We start from the raw sequence: 18,074 nt of genomic DNA on the forward strand, positions 1-18,074 counted from the left end.
GAGATCATGCTCATGTTCCAGGCAAGAGGAGGGAATAACAGGGAGGAGAAATGAGCAAAAAAAATAAGGGCCAGCGAAACCTCATCATTCACGCTTAGGGAACTTTTTGGGTCTTTCCCAGCCAATGACTTCCCTTGACATCTTAGTGGCCAGGTCTTTATCACGTGACAAAGGAATCTGGGCAGTGTTGGGGGTGAGTGTTCTTCCAGTGATTTTTTTGTTGTTCGTGTTTGCTTTTTATATTTATACCTTGGCACCTTGCCATACCCCCGCAAAATCAGTTTTCCATTAATAAGGAAGAGGAAGAGACCAGATCTTGGCTAGGAAACTGTCAGTCTGTGTCATAGCCTCCAGTGGCAGAAGGCAGGCAGAGAATTCATGTGTTTCTGCTTAAGTGTGCAGCAGCTTCCCATGCAGTCATTCTCGGTGTACTTCCTGGGACACCTGGGAGCCTGCCAGAAAAAGGCTGGTGTAATCTGGAACGCCTCAGGAGAGGGTCCATGTTCATTGTTGAGGGTACATCCCTTAGGGAAATCTATAATTTAACTTCACGTTATGTATGGGAGGACTTATTTCAGCATTAGTTTTGGGAGAAGAGTTTTCCATGGACTCACCCAGCAGGCTCATCCTCGTATGTGCTCTGCAGTGACTAGCAGCCATGTACATAAGTCCACTATTATCTCTTGTGCTGTTGTGTCCCATCTCCCTTGGTGTAGTCCCTTTGGGCTACTGTTAACCCACCTGTGTATTTTATGTGAACAGTTTCATTGACTGCATTTTTTTGTTACAGCCAAGAGGTCAAGGGCCCCTTTCTCACTTTCTTTATTATTTCCTTTATAGTTTTTTTTTTTTTTTTTTTTTTTTAACTTTAGACCTATGAACCATCTCCACAAGGGCCAGTTTTCACTTTTGGTACATTTCTCTGAGGACTTGCCATTGCATCTTGGAATAAAGCTCTACCTCACACCCCAGCTGCTCTCCACTCACTGTTCCCACTGAATACTGTGCGTGATGCACTTTGCTCATTCGTGATTCTTAAATTCAAATAAAATGTTAGTTGCATAACTTCAGCATTTAAACAGGAGACTCAGTGCAGTGCTTTTAAGTGAACAAATAGGAAATATTGTCGGCGGTCTTCATTTTTAAAAAAAGATGCTTACCTGGTACAGTGTGACTCAGCTGCAGTGCAGTGAAAATGTAGATGCCTTGGAAGACCTTACCGATGGAAACTACACCTTTTGAAACTCAGCTGTGTCAGAGCTGTGTCAGTGTACAGTACGTAAAAAAAGAGAATGCTAAGTAAACCAGAGGATGGAACATGATGGCGCATAATGTGAGAAAAAGAACGTGTGTGTGTGTGTATATATGTGTGTGTGCATGTATATATATGTGTGTGTGTGTTTGCGTGTGTGTGTGTTTGTGTGTGTGTATATATATATATATGTCTGGGTCACTTTGCTGTACAGCCGGAATTGACCGAGCATTGTAAATCAACTGTAATAAAATTTAAAAAAAATTAAAAAAAAAAAACCAGAGAAATAAAGTAGGTAGTTGGGAGAATGTTTAAGGGATTTAAGAGAGCAAATTGATTTTAAAGCACCTTAAACACTTTAAAAATATCAATTCCTCAACACACATAGGCTATGCTAATTGTAAATCTTTCATTATAAACCAGTCTCCTGAGGCTCTCTCTCCAGGTAACATCTTACAAGCCCCCTTCTGATGACCAGTTCTTCTTTAAAGTAAAAAGACAACTCTTCCATAAGCATATTCTGTGATTTATATTTCACTTGGTGTCTTATTACATTATTTGAATTATTAAATCAGTTTTGGTTTGCTTTGTGAATACATGGCTCCATTCTCATGTGTTAGTCCGCTGATCTAAGTTTTGACTTACAGGTAAGTAGGTAGCTTATAGTTGCTTTTGGAATTTTTTTCATACTGGATGATCGAGAAAATGCCTCATCAATATCTGTTGTTCTCTATAATATGTAACTGAGACACACTGTTCTTCAACATATATGTAACATATATGTAGGTAATTTAAATGGATCACAAATGCATAAAATGTGGCTTTAAAGTATTTTATCCAGTCAAAAAAGAATTGAGTTGGTCAGAGGTTGTCAGATTGGTTTGGAAATGTTATGAAGTCATATCCTTTGGTTTTTGCTTTGGTTTTATCTTGAGGTGTTTTTTTTTTTTTTTAATATGGGACAGAAATTAATGGAATTTATACTTGCAAGAATTAGTTGAAATATTAAGAAATATTTTAAATGCAAAGAAAATTAGGGCTGTCTTTTAAGGGAGCTCTTTTCAGTGGTTCTCTTTAAGTTATCTGTGGGATAAATTCAATTTATACATAGTGTAGGAAAATATATACTGGAAAAGATAAAGGATTACGATAAAATTGACTAGGAAGAGAACTAAACTGTGTAGCTCAGTGCTGATGTGCATGCAGTAAATGTCAGTATTTATGGACTGAATGAATGACTCAGTTAATAGATACATCAGTAGATGAGTAGTTTTAGAGCTAGAGACCTAAGTTCCAATCCTGCCCGTCCCCTTCACTTTAAGAAACCTTGCACATGGAGTTCCTGTCGTGGCGCAGTGGTTAACGAATCCGACTAAGAACCATGAGGTTGCGGGTTCGGTCCCTGCCCTTGCTCAGTGGGTTAATGATCCGGCGTTGCCTTGAGCTGTGGTGTAGGTTGCAGATGCGGCTCGGATCCTGCGCTGCTGTGGCTCTGGTGTAGGCCGGCAGCTACAGCTCCGATTCGACCCCTAGCCTGGGAACCTCCATATGCCGCGGGAGCGGCCCAAGAAATAGCAACAACAACAACAACAACAACAACAACAAAAAAGACAAAAAAAAAGACAAAAAAAAGAAACCTTGTACAAGTGACTTAGCCTATCTGAGCCTTAAATTCCTCATATGCAAAATGCAGATAATGATAATACTTCACAGTATCTTGAAAATTAAATAAGACAATGAGCCCAACACAGACTAGGGATTAATTATGATTGTTGTTAGAAACCATATGAAAACTGCTGTATGTGGTAGGTTAAAATTGTTGAAAGTTAAAATGATTCAATCCGGTATTTATCATCCCATCACTTAAAATGATTCTGTTATTTCGCACACACAAAAAATGATAGCTTAGTTCAAACTGAGGATCTGAGGAAAGTTTTTTTTTAAGGGAGGTAACACTTAGCTAAGACTTGAAGGATAAGTAGAAGTTGGCCATTGAGAAGAGGTGGGAAGGGCATTTTCTAATAGAGCCGTACCCTAGTAAAAGGATAAGAAAGGCTAAGGTAGACTATTTCAATAGTATTGTTTGGATAAATTGGGCCTTACTGGCTATTATAAACTCTTTTTGCACTGTAGTCAGAGTAATAGTTTATTGGCCTAGGACTATATATCCTTAATAAAAAACTGAGCATAATTCTTCAATGTATGCTTATTTAGTAATGTTATATACATGCACTAGTATCAATCCACATGTGAAAAATTAGAAAAGATAGGGGTTTCTGTCATGGCTCAGTGAGTTAAGGACCCAATATTGCCTACCTGAAGATGCTGTTTTGATTCCTGGCCTCGCTCAATGGATTAAGGATCCAGCATTGCCGCAGGCTTGCTATGTTGGTCACTGATGTGGCTTAGAGCCGGGGTTGCCCTGACTGCAGCTCCATTTTGACCCCTGGCCTGGTAACTTCCATATGCCACAGATGCAGCCATACAAAAGGGAAAACAATTTAGAAAATATAGATTTGTTTATTTTTATTTTTTATTATTTCGATCTATTTTTAAAATACACAAATAGAAATTCTAGCATTTGTTTCTCTGAATCACAGTTAAGGATCTTGTTGAATTCCCCACACGTGTCTAACCCACTTTGAAACCACTAGCCTCTGAAAATCTGTTGAACACAGATAATTTTTCCTAATGCTTCCAAACCATGTTTCATGTGAGTGTAGAGTTTATATCTTTGGTATCTGCATGGTCTCATGACTCCAGTCTAGAAAATGAATGGATCATTTCCCAAAGGTGACTGCGTTCCTAAGATCCCACTTAGGAATCTGTTTCCTGGGAAGCAGAACCACGCAGGGAAGACACACCTTGAACCTGGCCTAGCCTTTCCTACAGATAAAGCCCTGCAGAAGATGAGCTCAAGAACCAAAACTACAAAACACAGAAGGAAATAAACAGCTGGGAGTGAGAGTCCACACAGGATCAAATCCAAGAAGCTCAAGTAAAAGGACTATTTAATGGAAACCTAAAAATTTAAATGTCTAAAATAAGTGAAGCCATCAGAAAAGATCATGGACCTAAGAAAAGCACACAGGCTGATTTGAAAAGGAGCCAGATATGAAATGAAAGTCAAAGTTAATTCAGTGGCTTGACCAAGAAGCCATTTAGAGACAGCCAAGGAGAGGCCGTAAGCTGTGGTTGCTGGATCTGAGGAGCACCACTGCTGCTCCAGTTGTGGTCAAAATAACAAGGCAGATCTTGGCACGTATACCTAGATCCCTCATTTACCACCCACCTCGGGAGCATCCCTTGGTGGCCCGCAGATCCGGAGGAGAAAGAGCAAAATCCTTCACATGACCCCAGAAGCCTCCGCCCCACCTCTTCAGCTTGGGCTCTCCCACTTTATTGCTTGGTTTCTTGATTTTCCAAGGCACAGCCACACTGCCTTCCGGTTTTTCTCACGCCACGTTTCCACCTCCCATAGGCCTTTGCACACTCTGTGCTTTGAATAGTGCATCGTGCTGTGCGTCTGACACACCCCACTCCATTTACCCTGTTAGCTCATTCATTTCCCAGCCCAGGGGTCAGTTTCCCAGGGCATCTTTGGGTAATACCCCCATGGGTTAATAGGGTGCTTAAAGAAATGAGCTACTTCCCTTCCAGGTACTTATTTCGCTTTGGATTCTCATATTCATCACCGTGATTATTTGAACACCATCCATCTTCGCCACTAAACTGTGGGCTTGGGAGGGCAGGACCGTGTTAGTTTGGCTATAACCACCATGCCAGTGGTGGTACTTAGTACGTGGTAAACAGATATCTTTTTTATGACTTAGATATTTCAGAAACAAACAGAACATAAATCCTGATCTTAAAATTGTCCAAAAGATGATTGATTTTCCAGTTGCTCTTGTTCCGTGGTTGGTTTTATCTTTTTAGCTATATTATCAGAAATTAGCTTTCTTCTGTCAGATCTTCCTTAAGCCACGTCACGTTGTTCCTTTTGCACAGATTCTTTACTGTTTTTAAATAGGTCCTTGTCAGCACTCAGCTTACAGTGCAGGTCCTCAGATTTCTTGTGCGACAGTCTATAAAGCCCTGTGAAATGATAGCGGATGTCTGTTTGAATCTATGAATAGTGTAGTTTCCACCAGACGGAGAAGAGGCACATTTTGGGAATGGTGGCACACACAGAGAAGGCCGCGTGGTGCAGTGGGTTCTTCCAGACACATCTGATTTTGATTTTTTTAGGTGGTCATGAGCCTTCTTAGATCCATTTACTGGCTGACTTTTTCAAAAGCGTTCCTTCGGTTAACCTTACTGCGGCTCATTTTGTGAAATTGTGAGCAAATGCTGGGGAGCAGGCAAGTGGAGATCTGGGGACGGCAGAGCCTGTGTTCCCAGAGGACAGGGACACTGCCGCCCACTTAGTGCAGTGAGGAGGTATTGATTTTTCCCCCTCTCTGTTCTTAGCCATGTCCCTGAAGCAGGTATGGTGCAAAGCATCTTTGGGGAAGAGAGGAAAAACTGTCATGAACTTTGTCACCCCAGCCCTCGGACAGTGCCCACCAAACGAGATGGAACAGGAAGAGATTTTCCAGGGCTCTTGGAAAGCTCCCGACTTAGTTCAGCACCCTGGCTTTTGTGACAGACAGGTTCCTTGAAGTCTGTAACGCATGTTGATAGACAGTGGGAAGAAATGTGATGGGTTGTTTTTTTGTTGTTTTTTTTTTTAATGTTTTGAAAAGAGGATAAAAGGATCAAATCAGTGAAAACAACACAGCTTTGTGCAGTGATCTTGGAAGGTTAGCAAAATGCTCTTGTCCAAGTTTTCAGCAAGATGTTCCGTTCCTGTTATAATTGGCTGCTGGGTAGGTTTGGACCTAACTAGAATGCCAGCGTTCGATTTCACCGTGTCCTCAGTGGAGATGTGTCACCGTTTATGCTCGCCTTAGTGACAATTTTCTAAAATGGAAACTCGTGGGAAATCATTACAGTGTTTATATGTCTCCCTTGTCGGACAGCATTATCCTGTGATATTTTACCAGTGTTTTCCGCTGCATGATGGCATCTAGCGAAGGTTAAGGCAGACCAGGTCCCTCTGTAATTTTGTGACTGCATTTTACTTAGTGAAGAAGAAAAGATAACTGACAATTAAGTATTTGGGATGTCACAGAAAGAACATGTGCAACTAATCAATGGTATCCTTTGGGAACATGATTTTATAAAGCTGATAAGGTAGAAACATCGGGATTTTGTGATTTGTGTTACATGATGATAATTGCACCTTTTCAGTAAAAGAGATATTTCTCCTGGAGTAAACATGGAGCTTGCAGAGGATGCTGGTTGCAGTGCTTTTGTTTTCTGCCCCCTTTAGGCAGTGTTTTGGTAGATATTTTCATAGAGGTTTTTTTCCCCATTCTTCTTTTAGAGTGCTATTTCTGAAAGAATAATCTGCTTTAAAATAGGAAAGTCCTTTATTCTTCTGCATTGAGTAACATTGTTGTAAAGAAGAAGAATAATTTTTGCTTCTTACAAGGTACACGCAGTTGCTCATTTTAACGTTGATTAGAGTTGAATGCAGTCATAGAAAAAGTCTGTTACATAATGTATCACACACTCGTTATAGTTCTTTGATGTAACTCTGTTTCCTGTGAGCATCTTCATAGCAACATGATTTTTACTCTGTGTACTTCCTAAGTGGTGAATTGCATAGATTCTTCACTGTGATTTTCTGTTAATTCTGTTGCATCTCCAGTCGGCCTGTGTATGAAAGAGCAACTAACAGACGTTCAGGGAGCTCCCATTGTGGCTCAGCGGTTAGAGAGCCCGACTAGCATCCATGAGGATGAGGTTTGATCCCTGGCCTCCCTCAGTGGGTTAAGGATCCGGTGTTGCCGGGAGCTGTGGTGTAGGTCCCAGACGTGGCTCGAATCCCGCGTTGCTGTGGCTCTGGCATAGGTTGGCGGGTATAGCTCTGATTGGACCCCTAGGCCGGGAACCTCTATATTTCATGGGTGTGGCCCTAAAAAAAGACAAAAAGACCAAAAAATAAAAGATGTTCAGAACCCACATGTTTAGAAGCTCTTATGATGCCTACGCTTTCCATATATGAGCCACTTTTCCTAGTTTTGTTGCACAGACTTCAGCTAGAAATAGATCCCTTCTCTGCTGGTTTGGACAGTGGTTTCTTCTTATTCCATCACCTCTGAAAACGATCACCCTTCTCAACAGAATGGTTAGTTAACTTGAAGGCCACTTTCATTGTTCCTCCACTGCTTCATTCCATACTTGGTACCCACGGTTGAGTGGCCTCTTCTTATGGAAACGATTTTGAATCTTTTAGTCATTGTCATTGCTTGCCTCCAGCTCTTCCTTAGCTTATTCTTATTGCCCTTTCTCTAGGGGTTAAATAATATTGCATTAACTGGAGTGAAAGGATTGCTCAGCTCATTTTACACTCTGTGGAAGCAGAATTTCTCACTGACCTAACATTGCGACCAATAACACTTGTACATAGGCACCTGCTCTCCAGCTCGCATCTGAGTAATTCATAGTAGTTGACTCAGTACTTAAACCTGTTCAATTGAATGGGATTTATTTCCAACTTTTTTCCAACTTGTTACATTCATTTTGAATTCTGATGTTTTACAGTGTAAATTACCCACCCAGACATGAATCCCAACCTGCCTCCAGTGTCAGCACTCTTCCATGAGTTACCCTTAATTGGCTAGATAGCACTGGGTCTGGGACCCAGCAGTTCAAAATGCCCCTCTCATAACAGGTGTACTGTGTTAGGGCTTCATCACTGTACCCTGCAGAAGTAGAGTTTAAACCTTAATTTCCCTCCTTCTTTGCTAACTTTGGAAACTTTCAACAGCACGGCTTATTGAATTCTAGAGTTACACATAGAAGATGCAGAAGCCATAAATATGAGCCGCTTTCTAAATCTGGTACAGCAGTAGATTGTGGTTTTTTCAGAAAAAAAATCCTTCACCAGGGTAGCCAGACGAGTCTTTTCAGGCATAGCCCAGAGCTGAAAGCACTCATGAATTCTAACAGCCCAGCAGCACACAGTCTAGCGGCGTTCTAATTGACAAAGAGGTAGAAAAGTGAAACAAGAAAGCTAGCATGTCCTTCAGGAAGCTGGCATCCAGCACAGTCTCAGCAGTGCCTCAGGCTCCAGGCCAAATGAAAAGTGTGCCCAACAGGGTTGCTGCCACATAGGACCTGCACGTGTGCATCCTTGGCTGGGCTGGCAAGGGCCTGTGAATCCCCTGCCACTGGCAGCAGGGGATTCATACGTATGCATATTTTCAGAAAGCAAGATTCTCAGCTTTCATCATGTTCAAAGGGAACTATAAATTGTAGAGGACTGAGAAGCTATATTAGACGGGCAGTGATCCAAACCTCCAAAACCGGTAAAACAAGTTGTTGAGAATTGATAAGAGCGAAAAAATTCATAGGAAACAGAATTCATGTTTGATGAATGCTAAGTGCATGTCTGAAACTCTTGGAGACATCATCTAATCCTCACAGTAACCTTTAAAGTAGACGGAGGAGATATTCAAACCCAGGTCTTGCTTTCAAGCCGCATATTCATGCTGCACCACGTTGCCTCTTTAAAGAGTGAAAATGACTAAGCATTGAAGTTTAATCAAAAATAAAGATAAGCAAGCTAAAGCAACAGGGAAATATAATTTGGTATTCAAAATATATGTATTATATATAATTTACCTAATATATAAATTATATATATTTATCTTAAATTATATATATATATATATATATATATATATATATATATATATATATATGTTATCTATTGAATTGGTTGGGTGATTTAGACCAGACTGGAGTCCCAAGCATGTGGGATGGTCCAGGGTACAGCTTCAAGAAAAGCAGAAGCTTTTCAAAAAAACCAAAGAAGATTTGAATGAAAGTCATGAGGCCCCACGTCACTGATGGGTCTTTCATGGCATGAGGTCATGTGTTTCTGAACAAAAAGCTTTGCTTGAACTAATTTAATTTCTCTTTTGCAACTCTGTACTGACTAGTGATAGTCATTTCACTTGTGCATTTTCCATTGAATTAGGTAAATTTCGCTCTATTCCACTCTGTCTTGGGTTGGGCTTAGTATTAAGTATTTCCTTACAAGCCTCCTTGGCAGAGTTTAGGAAGTTATTTCCTCCACATTACTGAATGCTTAAGTAACCCACCCTCCCCCAGTGTTGCTTTCTTGTAACTGGAAACCCTGAAATCCATATCGGTCATTGTTTTTCTAGAAAATAGCATTTGAGAATATATAATGAGCACATAATAAAAATGCTCACTGATTTTTGAAGTTTTCTGTTTTCTTTTTTTCCCAGGATAGCTGACCTAAAACAGTGTGATCATCTCTTTGGGGCACTGTCTGGGGAGGCTGAGCAGGATTAATTCCCATCCTGGTGTTGCCGTGTAAACAGCTTTTTGCCTGTCTTTTGTCATTAATGATCATGCTGTAGATGTAGCCAGTGCATTGTAAGCCAATCTGTCAAGGCAAATAAACAATTCACCTTGTTAAAATTCCCTAAATCTTGCATTAATAAAACGAAAGTAACCCCCTGAACACTCAAGAGATGTCTTCCTCCATACTGCAGTGATGGATGACATGTCTAAAGATCCTGGAAATTAAGTAGTTCAGGTCATTAAAAGTGTCCCACACTTGTTATTGATTTAATTTATTTTAAAAGGTGGGGGTGGAGATAAGAATGGTTGTTACCCCCTCCCCTATTTTATTTTTAATGTGAAAGCTACCACTTGTTCACATAATTAAAACTATTGCCTGGATAAACAGCTCTGTGTTTGTTACAACATTAAGCCTTATTATTCACATCGGTAGTACATCATCCTCTTAAACAAATATCTAAAATCATGGTAACTCATAGCAAAAATTCCTTGGGATTTCATGCTTATCATGATTCGTAGAACCTTTGAGTTCTGGGCACCCCCAGAATGTCCTCAGATAAAGATTTAGATGAAAGTCAGATGAATTGAAGGAAATGAACTGAAATAGTAATGGATGCATACCTTTGGAGAGAGGCGGGTTTTTTTCTCTCTGCTGAATTTTTCATTTTTCTACTTTATAATCAAGAAAAGGCTAACATTTTAGATGGATGGGTGGGTAAATGGACGGATAGGAGAGCATTTAGAGAGGGTGGAGTTTTTCAGTTCTCTATCACTGTAGTCTAAGGCAAGTTTAAGTTGTGTGTGTATGTGTGTGTGTTCTTGTTTAGCACTAAGTTTTTCCACCAGCCCACACTTTTCTGGACCCTCTTATTCACTGCCATATTCCCAAGGCCAAATATAATAGGTGCTCAGTAAATATTTGTTTAGTGAATAAAGCCTTACCCGACATACCTTTATTATCCTCTCTTTTTAATTGCTTAAGCTTCAGTGGGTTCGGTGGGCTGTGTAAAGAATAGGAAGAGCTCTAGACAAGGGTGGCTCGCCAGATGACCCCTCTCCAGGGCAGGAAGGTTGAGTACTTGTATGATACAGCGATCAGCCTGCTGGGACCGGTGAGCTCTGTAGTAGCTCATTCCATTTATACATCCTGAACTGGGTAACAGAATTCCAAACCCCGGGAGAAATCGGGCAGCTCAGGATATAAATTATGGCTAAAAACAATCCATTATATAGAATTAGGTGTATACAAGATTCACACAATGTAACCTTCCTTTTGTCATTTGTTATGTACGTTTCGCATCACCTTGTATAGCTATTCCTGATCAGCTGTGTGAATGACATTTCACCATCGATTCTCATTGCTTTTTAAACAATGTGTGCTTATTAAGGGAGCCAAAGGCCGTGCTAGATCATAAAAATGACACCAGAATAGTTGTATTAATTTCAGAAATTATTGCACAATGTCTGATGTTTTTTCCTTGGTCTTTGTCAAAAAGAAAGGGAAGAGCAAATGTGCAATCTTTCAAAAATAAATATATATAAAAATGCCCTCTCGGAGTTCTCTTTTAGATTTCTCTTTGAAATTGCATAATTTGGATATCTGAGATGAGAACTGACACGGTTATGCCATTATGCAGCTATTTAGCGGAGCTGCCTAAATGGAAAGAACTCTATAGATTTTTTTTCAGTATATGCACTGATTTACACTTAGTGGTAAAGTTGTTACTGACCCTTTAAGTGGAGCTGTCCGAATAGCAATAAATGTCAGTTGATCCTACTGCTGAAACAGGTGAGAGCTGAAGGATCTTGACTAAATCTTCCAGTTAAAAAAGTCCATGTATAGCATTTCTTCAACAGTAAACTAGCTGTCTCTTGTAGACACACACACACACACACACACACACACACACACAAGCAACCACTTTATCAGTCAATAAGGAAAGTGATGTAACTATCTTAGTGGTATTGTTGACGTTCCCAGCTTTTTGAAATACTCACTCTGGGAGTTCCTCTGGGGTGCACTGTGTCAATGATCTAGTGCATTGTCGCTGCTGTGGTGCTAGTGATTCCTGGCTCAGGAACTTCCACATGCCACAGGCAGGCATAGCAAAAAAAAAAAAAAAAAAAAAAAAAAAAAAAAAAAAAGTCTAAAATACTCACTCTGGGTGGATTAGAACCTCCATGAAGGCAGGAACTGTATCTGCCTGTTGCCTGGCTGTCTTGCCCCCTCGACAGCATCGGAAGTGTAGTAAATGCTCCATAAATACTGACTGAGTGAAAGCATGTATAAAAGGGAGTGTTTGCTGACTCACAATGACTTATGTGTTGGCCTGAATTCTTGGTGGGTGAGATGGGGACCACCACTCTCATTTTTCTTCTGAGTAATAACGCTGTGAGAATTCTGATGGATGATTATGACTTTTTGAAATAGTTTATGTGATGGATTGCCACGCAAACTTCACTTTCTAATTGTTTTCTCCTTTCACAGGCTGTCATTCTAGAAAACGAAGAACTCCCCAAACTGTTTCTTGATTTCCTAAACGTGCGACATTTGCCCTCTCTACCAAAGGCAGAGAGTTGTGGGTAAGAGTTTTTGTTTGCCTCTTGGGCATGTATCTTAAATTACTTTGCAGTCAGTCACCTTTGGGCCTCACCAATAACACAGGTGGTGCCAGCAGGGCCAGCCTGGCCACACCCATTCTTTTCAAGGCTTGGGACAGCACTAGCTCGCCCCCTGCCTGTAGTCACAGGAATTTCTCCTCAGTCCTTGGCCCCATATTGTGGTCCAGGTTTAGACTTGAAGAACTGACTTTTTAAATGATGCTATTATAGGGAATGATGTTACATGATGGGAGTTATGAATCCAGATAGCCTATTTAGGGCCTAATAGGTTTATTTATGGATGCTCGAGCAAAGTCTTTATCCCCTCGACACGTTTATTCATGTAATTTTAAAGCGGCAAATGATCTTAGAGATGATTTTACCCAATGCCCTTCATTTTAGCGTTGAGCAAACGTAGATAGAGGAATGAAAGGCCTTCCCAAGACCTCTTCCTTGTAGCTGGCAGAGCCCGGGCCTTCAGCGTAAGCGCTCTTACCCCAGCATCCTGCCTCGGGAACTTCCAACTGCGGGACTGCAGATCCTAGTCCCTGTCCAGCAAGGAACCAGGCATCTGATATCATCAGCAATTGGGGAAAGTTTTTCTGAAGAATTAGCTCTGAAACTAAGCCTCTTGCCCAGCTCGGCCCCCGACTGTGTTGAGCGGACCTCCAGAGGCAGTCAAGCAACATGCCTGACGTGTTAAATCTCTTCCCAGAGAACCATGTCATCCCAAGCCCTCTGCAGATCCAAGCTGTGGAGAGGGTTTTAGGCATTTTCTTGCTGTCTCCAGGCTTGCCTGAGGATACTAACTACAAGATGTTCAAGCTGTTCTCACCCAAAGTCATGTGAAACCCCAGCCATTTGCTGGATGAGAGGCTGCCACTGCCTGTCTCGTCTCCCTCACTGGTGGCATTTACTCAGGGCCATTTTCCACTCGCCCTGGAACAGGAAACACACACCTCCTCACCAGATCATATGCATGGTCATCCTGTTCCAACTCTCGAGCATTTGCTGGGAGGTTGGGCTTCATGTGTGGATGTGTGTTTTTAAAAAGAGATAGTGACGGGGTTCCTGTTGTAGCTCAGTGGTAACGAACCTGACTAGTAATCACGAGGATTCAGGTTCGATCCGTGGCCTCACTCCAGTGGGTTCAGTATCTGACATTGCCATGAGCCGTGGTGTAGGTCACAGATGCAGCTTGGATCCCACATTGCTGTGGCTGTGGCGTAGGCCCACGACTGCAGCTCAGATTCAAACCCCAACCTGGGAATTTCCATATGCACATGCATTCCCCACCTCCCCCCCCCAAAAAGAGATAGTGAGAATGAAGCGAGTCAAGTCTTTTCTCCCTTATATAAATCCAGAAGCAAAACCATAGGGTTTTTCAATGACCCCCCCAGGAAAATTGAAATTCAAGAATATTGCAGCTTTAAGATCCCTTAGAATGAGGCATCAGCCATGTCATGACTCTGAAAATACCTAAGTCTCTTTTCAAAATGTGTCCCAATTCAGAGCTCTAATAATACTGGCTATTTCTCCCTTTTTTGGCATAAACCCTCACCCAACTTATATGGTCTTTTTCTTTTCTTTTTTTTTTAAATAAAAACAAAACAATTTAGGTCTTTTGATGAGACAGAATCTGAAGAGTCAAGGTAAGACTAAATACCAGTCAAACAGAAGTTAAACCAGCCGAGAATAGGACTGCGGTTTTGTTCAGTCCTATTGTCCTAAATGTTCAGTTATCACCGTCTGAGTGTTTCAAGTGACAATTTTCTTGAAGACCTTTGTTAGTAAATTGATTTTAAGATTATAACTATTTTATGGGAAGGTGCACAAATAACCAGTTCTGTTTATGGGAGAAGGAATAAAGCCCTACATGGTTTCATACAAGCAATAAGAATATTCTTGCATCAGTCAATTTCATCAGTATGGAATTTCTAAAAAAAAAAAAAAAAAAAAACCCGATTTTCAGCAGTGATTTATGGTAGATTGTATATCTGCTTCAACTTCCACAAAGACATGCTTGGAAGATGAGCACACTGCTGGCTTGCGCCTCCACCTCTGCTCACGAATATTCCCCCACACCGTTAGACGCAGAAACCTTGAGATGTCCCCGCACAGCAGTTTGATCCCCTCAAAGCTAGTTTGTAGTGTTTTCTGTTTACCATCGTCCCCTGATGCTGACATGCCTGTTCTTGACCTTTCCAGCAAACTGTCCCACCAGCCGGTGCTGCTTTTCCTCAGGGATCCATACGTCTTGCCTGCAGCCAGCGGTAATCAAACCTGTCATCTGCTAACAGCTCTTTACTGATCTGACCCTGCACCACAGAAACCGCGTTTTTAATACAGGTCCAACAGAGTGACATTGGTCCAGGGCTTAATAATCTGCCAATAAACCAGTGCTCTTGGTGTAAGAGACATTCAGAATTTTAATTGGGGCAGGTCTTTCAGGAGGAAATGTAATTTTTCTTTCTCTCTTGCCAGGCTCTTTTAAATAAGGGGGAAAGCTATTTATTGTCCTTAATTTGGGGGGTAGTATTATTTTGGCCTCTGCTGGTTTTTACCCAGATGCTAGGGTTTGGGTGCTTTTTTTGTCTTTTTAGGGCCGCACCCACAGCACGTGGAGGTTCCCAGGCTAGGGGTCGAATTGGAGCCGTAGCTGCCAGCCTACACACCACAGCCAAAGCAACTCCTGATCTGAGCCATGTCTGCAACCTACACCACAGCTCATGGGAACACCAGATCCTTAACCCCCTGAATGAGGCCGGGGATCGAACCTGCATCCTCATAGATACTAGTCAGATTCATGTCCACTGAGCCATGACGGAAATGCTGATGCTAGGGTTTTGAATCCAAGATTCTGGTCCTTTTTCAAAATGCTTTTCCCCAAAGTTGCGTACGTACATTGCATGTGTATCTCCATTTAGATGATAGCATCTTTGATGGTCGAATATACATTTTTAAGAGTGGTATAATTAAGTATAATGGATTAGTTTAAGTATAAATGTAATTCCGTGTTTTAGTCTAAGTCTTTTCTTTGTGCCAAGAAATTTAAATTATTCAGAGTCCCTCTCTGAATAAATCTCAAAATGTTCCATGTGCAGCCCTTCGTGAGTACATTCTCAGACATTATCTCATTTAATTTCCTTAATGACCTTATGAAATAGGCAAGGCGGATATCGTCATTTACTCCTGAGAAAATCGGGGCTCAGGGAGGTCCCTGACTTGCCCAATGTCACATGTCTGGTGGGTGGATCCGTTTTCGCCTAATCTCCCCTTCTGTGCCCTTGGCCTTCCGTGAATGTTCGCCTTTGTTCCTGAGTAACTAAATAGCATAGCCACTGAACAGCAATAGGTGAATTAGCTACTGACACCCTTCCTACATTCTGACAATAAAACCTCATTGCCAGCAGAGAGAGGGGTCTGTTCTCTGGGGCAGGGCCACTGGTGTTCAGAACACCCACTTAGCTGTCAGTGTCCAGAAGGCCGGCTGGGACACAGCCCCCGCTCTGCAGAGGGACTGTCCCAGCAGAGGAAGCTGCCTGCGCTATACGCAAGTATGGTGCCAGAGTACTTTCCCTGTAAAATCCTTTCAGTGAGTCATAATTACCTTTCCTTAGCGTTTGCTTCCCATGTGTAGCAAACACACCTGGTATATTAGTTGATACTATGTTAAAATTACATTTAACAAATAGTTCGTCATGTAATCTGGTCTAGGTTAAATGGCAGTGCTTTTTAAAGTATTCTCAAGAGCTTCCAAAAACAGTTCCCCGAGTACTTTTTCCAGGTGTTGTTTCTGCTCAGATATGTCACGCATTTGACTGAAATTCCTGTAAACGTGTAGAGAGCGGAATGATCACCATGGATTGGAGTCGCCAGCATGCGTTCTAGAAGCGGGAGGCTCTTCAATGATCCTTACATCGGAATCATCCGGCTGATTAAGCAGCCTGTGCGATGCACTTGGCTTGACCGTGAAGAAAGAGAGGAACTTTCTGGGAAAGAGGATCAGGAGGAAATGTCTGGAGGTGGAGAGAGTAAGACATATGGCCCAATGGTAATTTGCACAGAAAGGCAACTCCTGCTTGAGAGTAAAGGAAAATCATGGATTTGATGGACAGGATGGAGCCTGGTAGGAGAGAGCCAGTCACTGGATCTACTTTTATGGAACTTTGGCCGGCCCAATATCTTAAATCAGCTTCCTGTTGTCTTAGAGGTGTTCTCCTAGTGATATGTTCTTGCAGCTCTCTGGCATTTAATTTAAAGGTACATTTTACTTGCATCTCATGTGTGTGTTTTAAGGCTTCTTAGCAAAATGTTGAGGTTCCTATTCCGGAGGGTAGTGACCATGGAAGTATCTCCACAGATAAACTGACACCCACAACATCAGAGGCATGTCTGTCTTTAACCTGGAGCAGTTAAACCCTGTCCTCTTATAAAATGCTAAAAATAACATTATCCTCATAGCATATCATTTTAGCCCTTGTTTTGATTTTGGGGGGGGACTTTCAAAACAACTCTCACCCAGGTCCCCAGCCACAGCAATGTGGCTAAACTCCGTGGCCATTTATCAGGCCCCCTCTTACTTGACCTCTCGTTAACTTTGGCCGCTGGTGACCACTTTCGCCTCCTTCAAACACTATCTTCTCTCAGCTTTCCCACCTTTCTGCTTCTCTTCCAGGCTCTGGCAGCTCCCCTGAAGGCTGTCCCAGGCCCTCTGCTCTTCTCAGTTTACGGTCTTTGGAGCAGGCTCCTCCTTGCTGTGGCCTTGATGACCTCATGTATAGAGCTGAGGCACAATGTCATTTTTCCATCCTAACCCTCTCTGCGAGCCCCAGCCTCTCGCCCTGGCTGACAAGGCCCTTTGTGGGTGGCCCTGGCTCACGTTGCGGCCAGGACGCCCTCATACGCTCTGCTCCAGGCCCACTGCAGTTGTTCCTGAGCCTCAGACCTACTGAGCTGTTCCCCTCTGGGCCTTGCTGTTCCTTCCTGCTTGAACCCTCCTCTCATCCTCACACAGCCCTGGCCCTCTCATCTTTCAGGTGCAGCTTCAGAGAGACTTTGCTGACTCTCCTCGCCAGTAGCCTCCAAGAACCCATCCATCCCATTCACTTTTTTTTTTTTTTTTGGCTCTTTAGGGCCGCACCTGTGCCGTTTGGAGGTTCCCAGGCTAGGGGTCAAGTTGGAGCTATAGCCGCTGGCCTACATCACAGCCACAGCAATGCGGGATCTGAGCTGCGTCTATAACCTATACCATGGCTCACGACAACGCCGGATCCTTAACCCACTGAGCAAGGCCAGGGATCCAACCTGCTTCCTCATGGATGCTAGTCAGATTCATTAACTGTTGAGCTGCGATGAGAATTCCATTCATTCCCTTTTTATTTTAAGCTTCACAATAAAGGTTGATAAAAATACATGAAAACCGACCGAAAGAACAATAAAACCCATCCTAAATACCATTCCTTCTTGTCAGCTCTCAATGGAAAGCGAAGGTGAGGGCAGTTTTATGAAAAATTCAAACATCAATAGACCTTGTATTGAATTATACATATAATGAAGCCAAAATACAATTTAGTGTGAAGTGGAACAGATGAGGGGAAAAAAAAAAGACCTCTGCTTACCTCATCATCAGTTACCGGTTGGTGGACCTCGTTATAGAATATCTCTGTTCCATCCACTTTTATCAGCATGCCCTGTTTGCCTCCTGTGTATCAATGATCTCAGATTTTGTTCCCTGCTCCTTCCCTCTCCCCGCCCCACCCCTTCTCCCTCCCCC

The 18,074-nt window shown here is 42.1% G+C and overlaps 1 protein-coding gene across 5 annotated transcripts in view; it reads left to right on the forward strand.

Annotated features, from left to right (window-relative positions):
• Positions 1-18,074, forward strand: part of SNX24 (sorting nexin 24) — a 157,327-nt gene that overhangs the window by 135,300 nt on the left and 3,953 nt on the right. For 2 of the 5 annotated variants that reach the window (XM_047778502.1, XM_047778505.1), the window contains exons 4-6: positions 12,186-12,280; positions 13,918-13,950; positions 14,507-14,571. In XM_047778502.1, coding sequence (XP_047634458.1) covers positions 12,186-12,280; positions 13,918-13,950; positions 14,507-14,571 — 193 coding nt within the window. Of the gene's footprint in view, positions 1-12,185; positions 12,281-13,917; positions 13,951-14,506; positions 14,709-16,142; positions 16,353-18,074 lie in introns of all 5 variants that reach the window. The other 3 variants (XR_007134577.1, XR_007134578.1, XM_047778503.1) reach the window with 3 other exon arrangements.

Source organism: Phacochoerus africanus, chromosome 4, assembly GCF_016906955.1.
Source record: "Phacochoerus africanus isolate WHEZ1 chromosome 4, ROS_Pafr_v1, whole genome shotgun sequence".
NCBI classification, from domain to species: domain Eukaryota; kingdom Metazoa; phylum Chordata; class Mammalia; order Artiodactyla; family Suidae; genus Phacochoerus; species Phacochoerus africanus.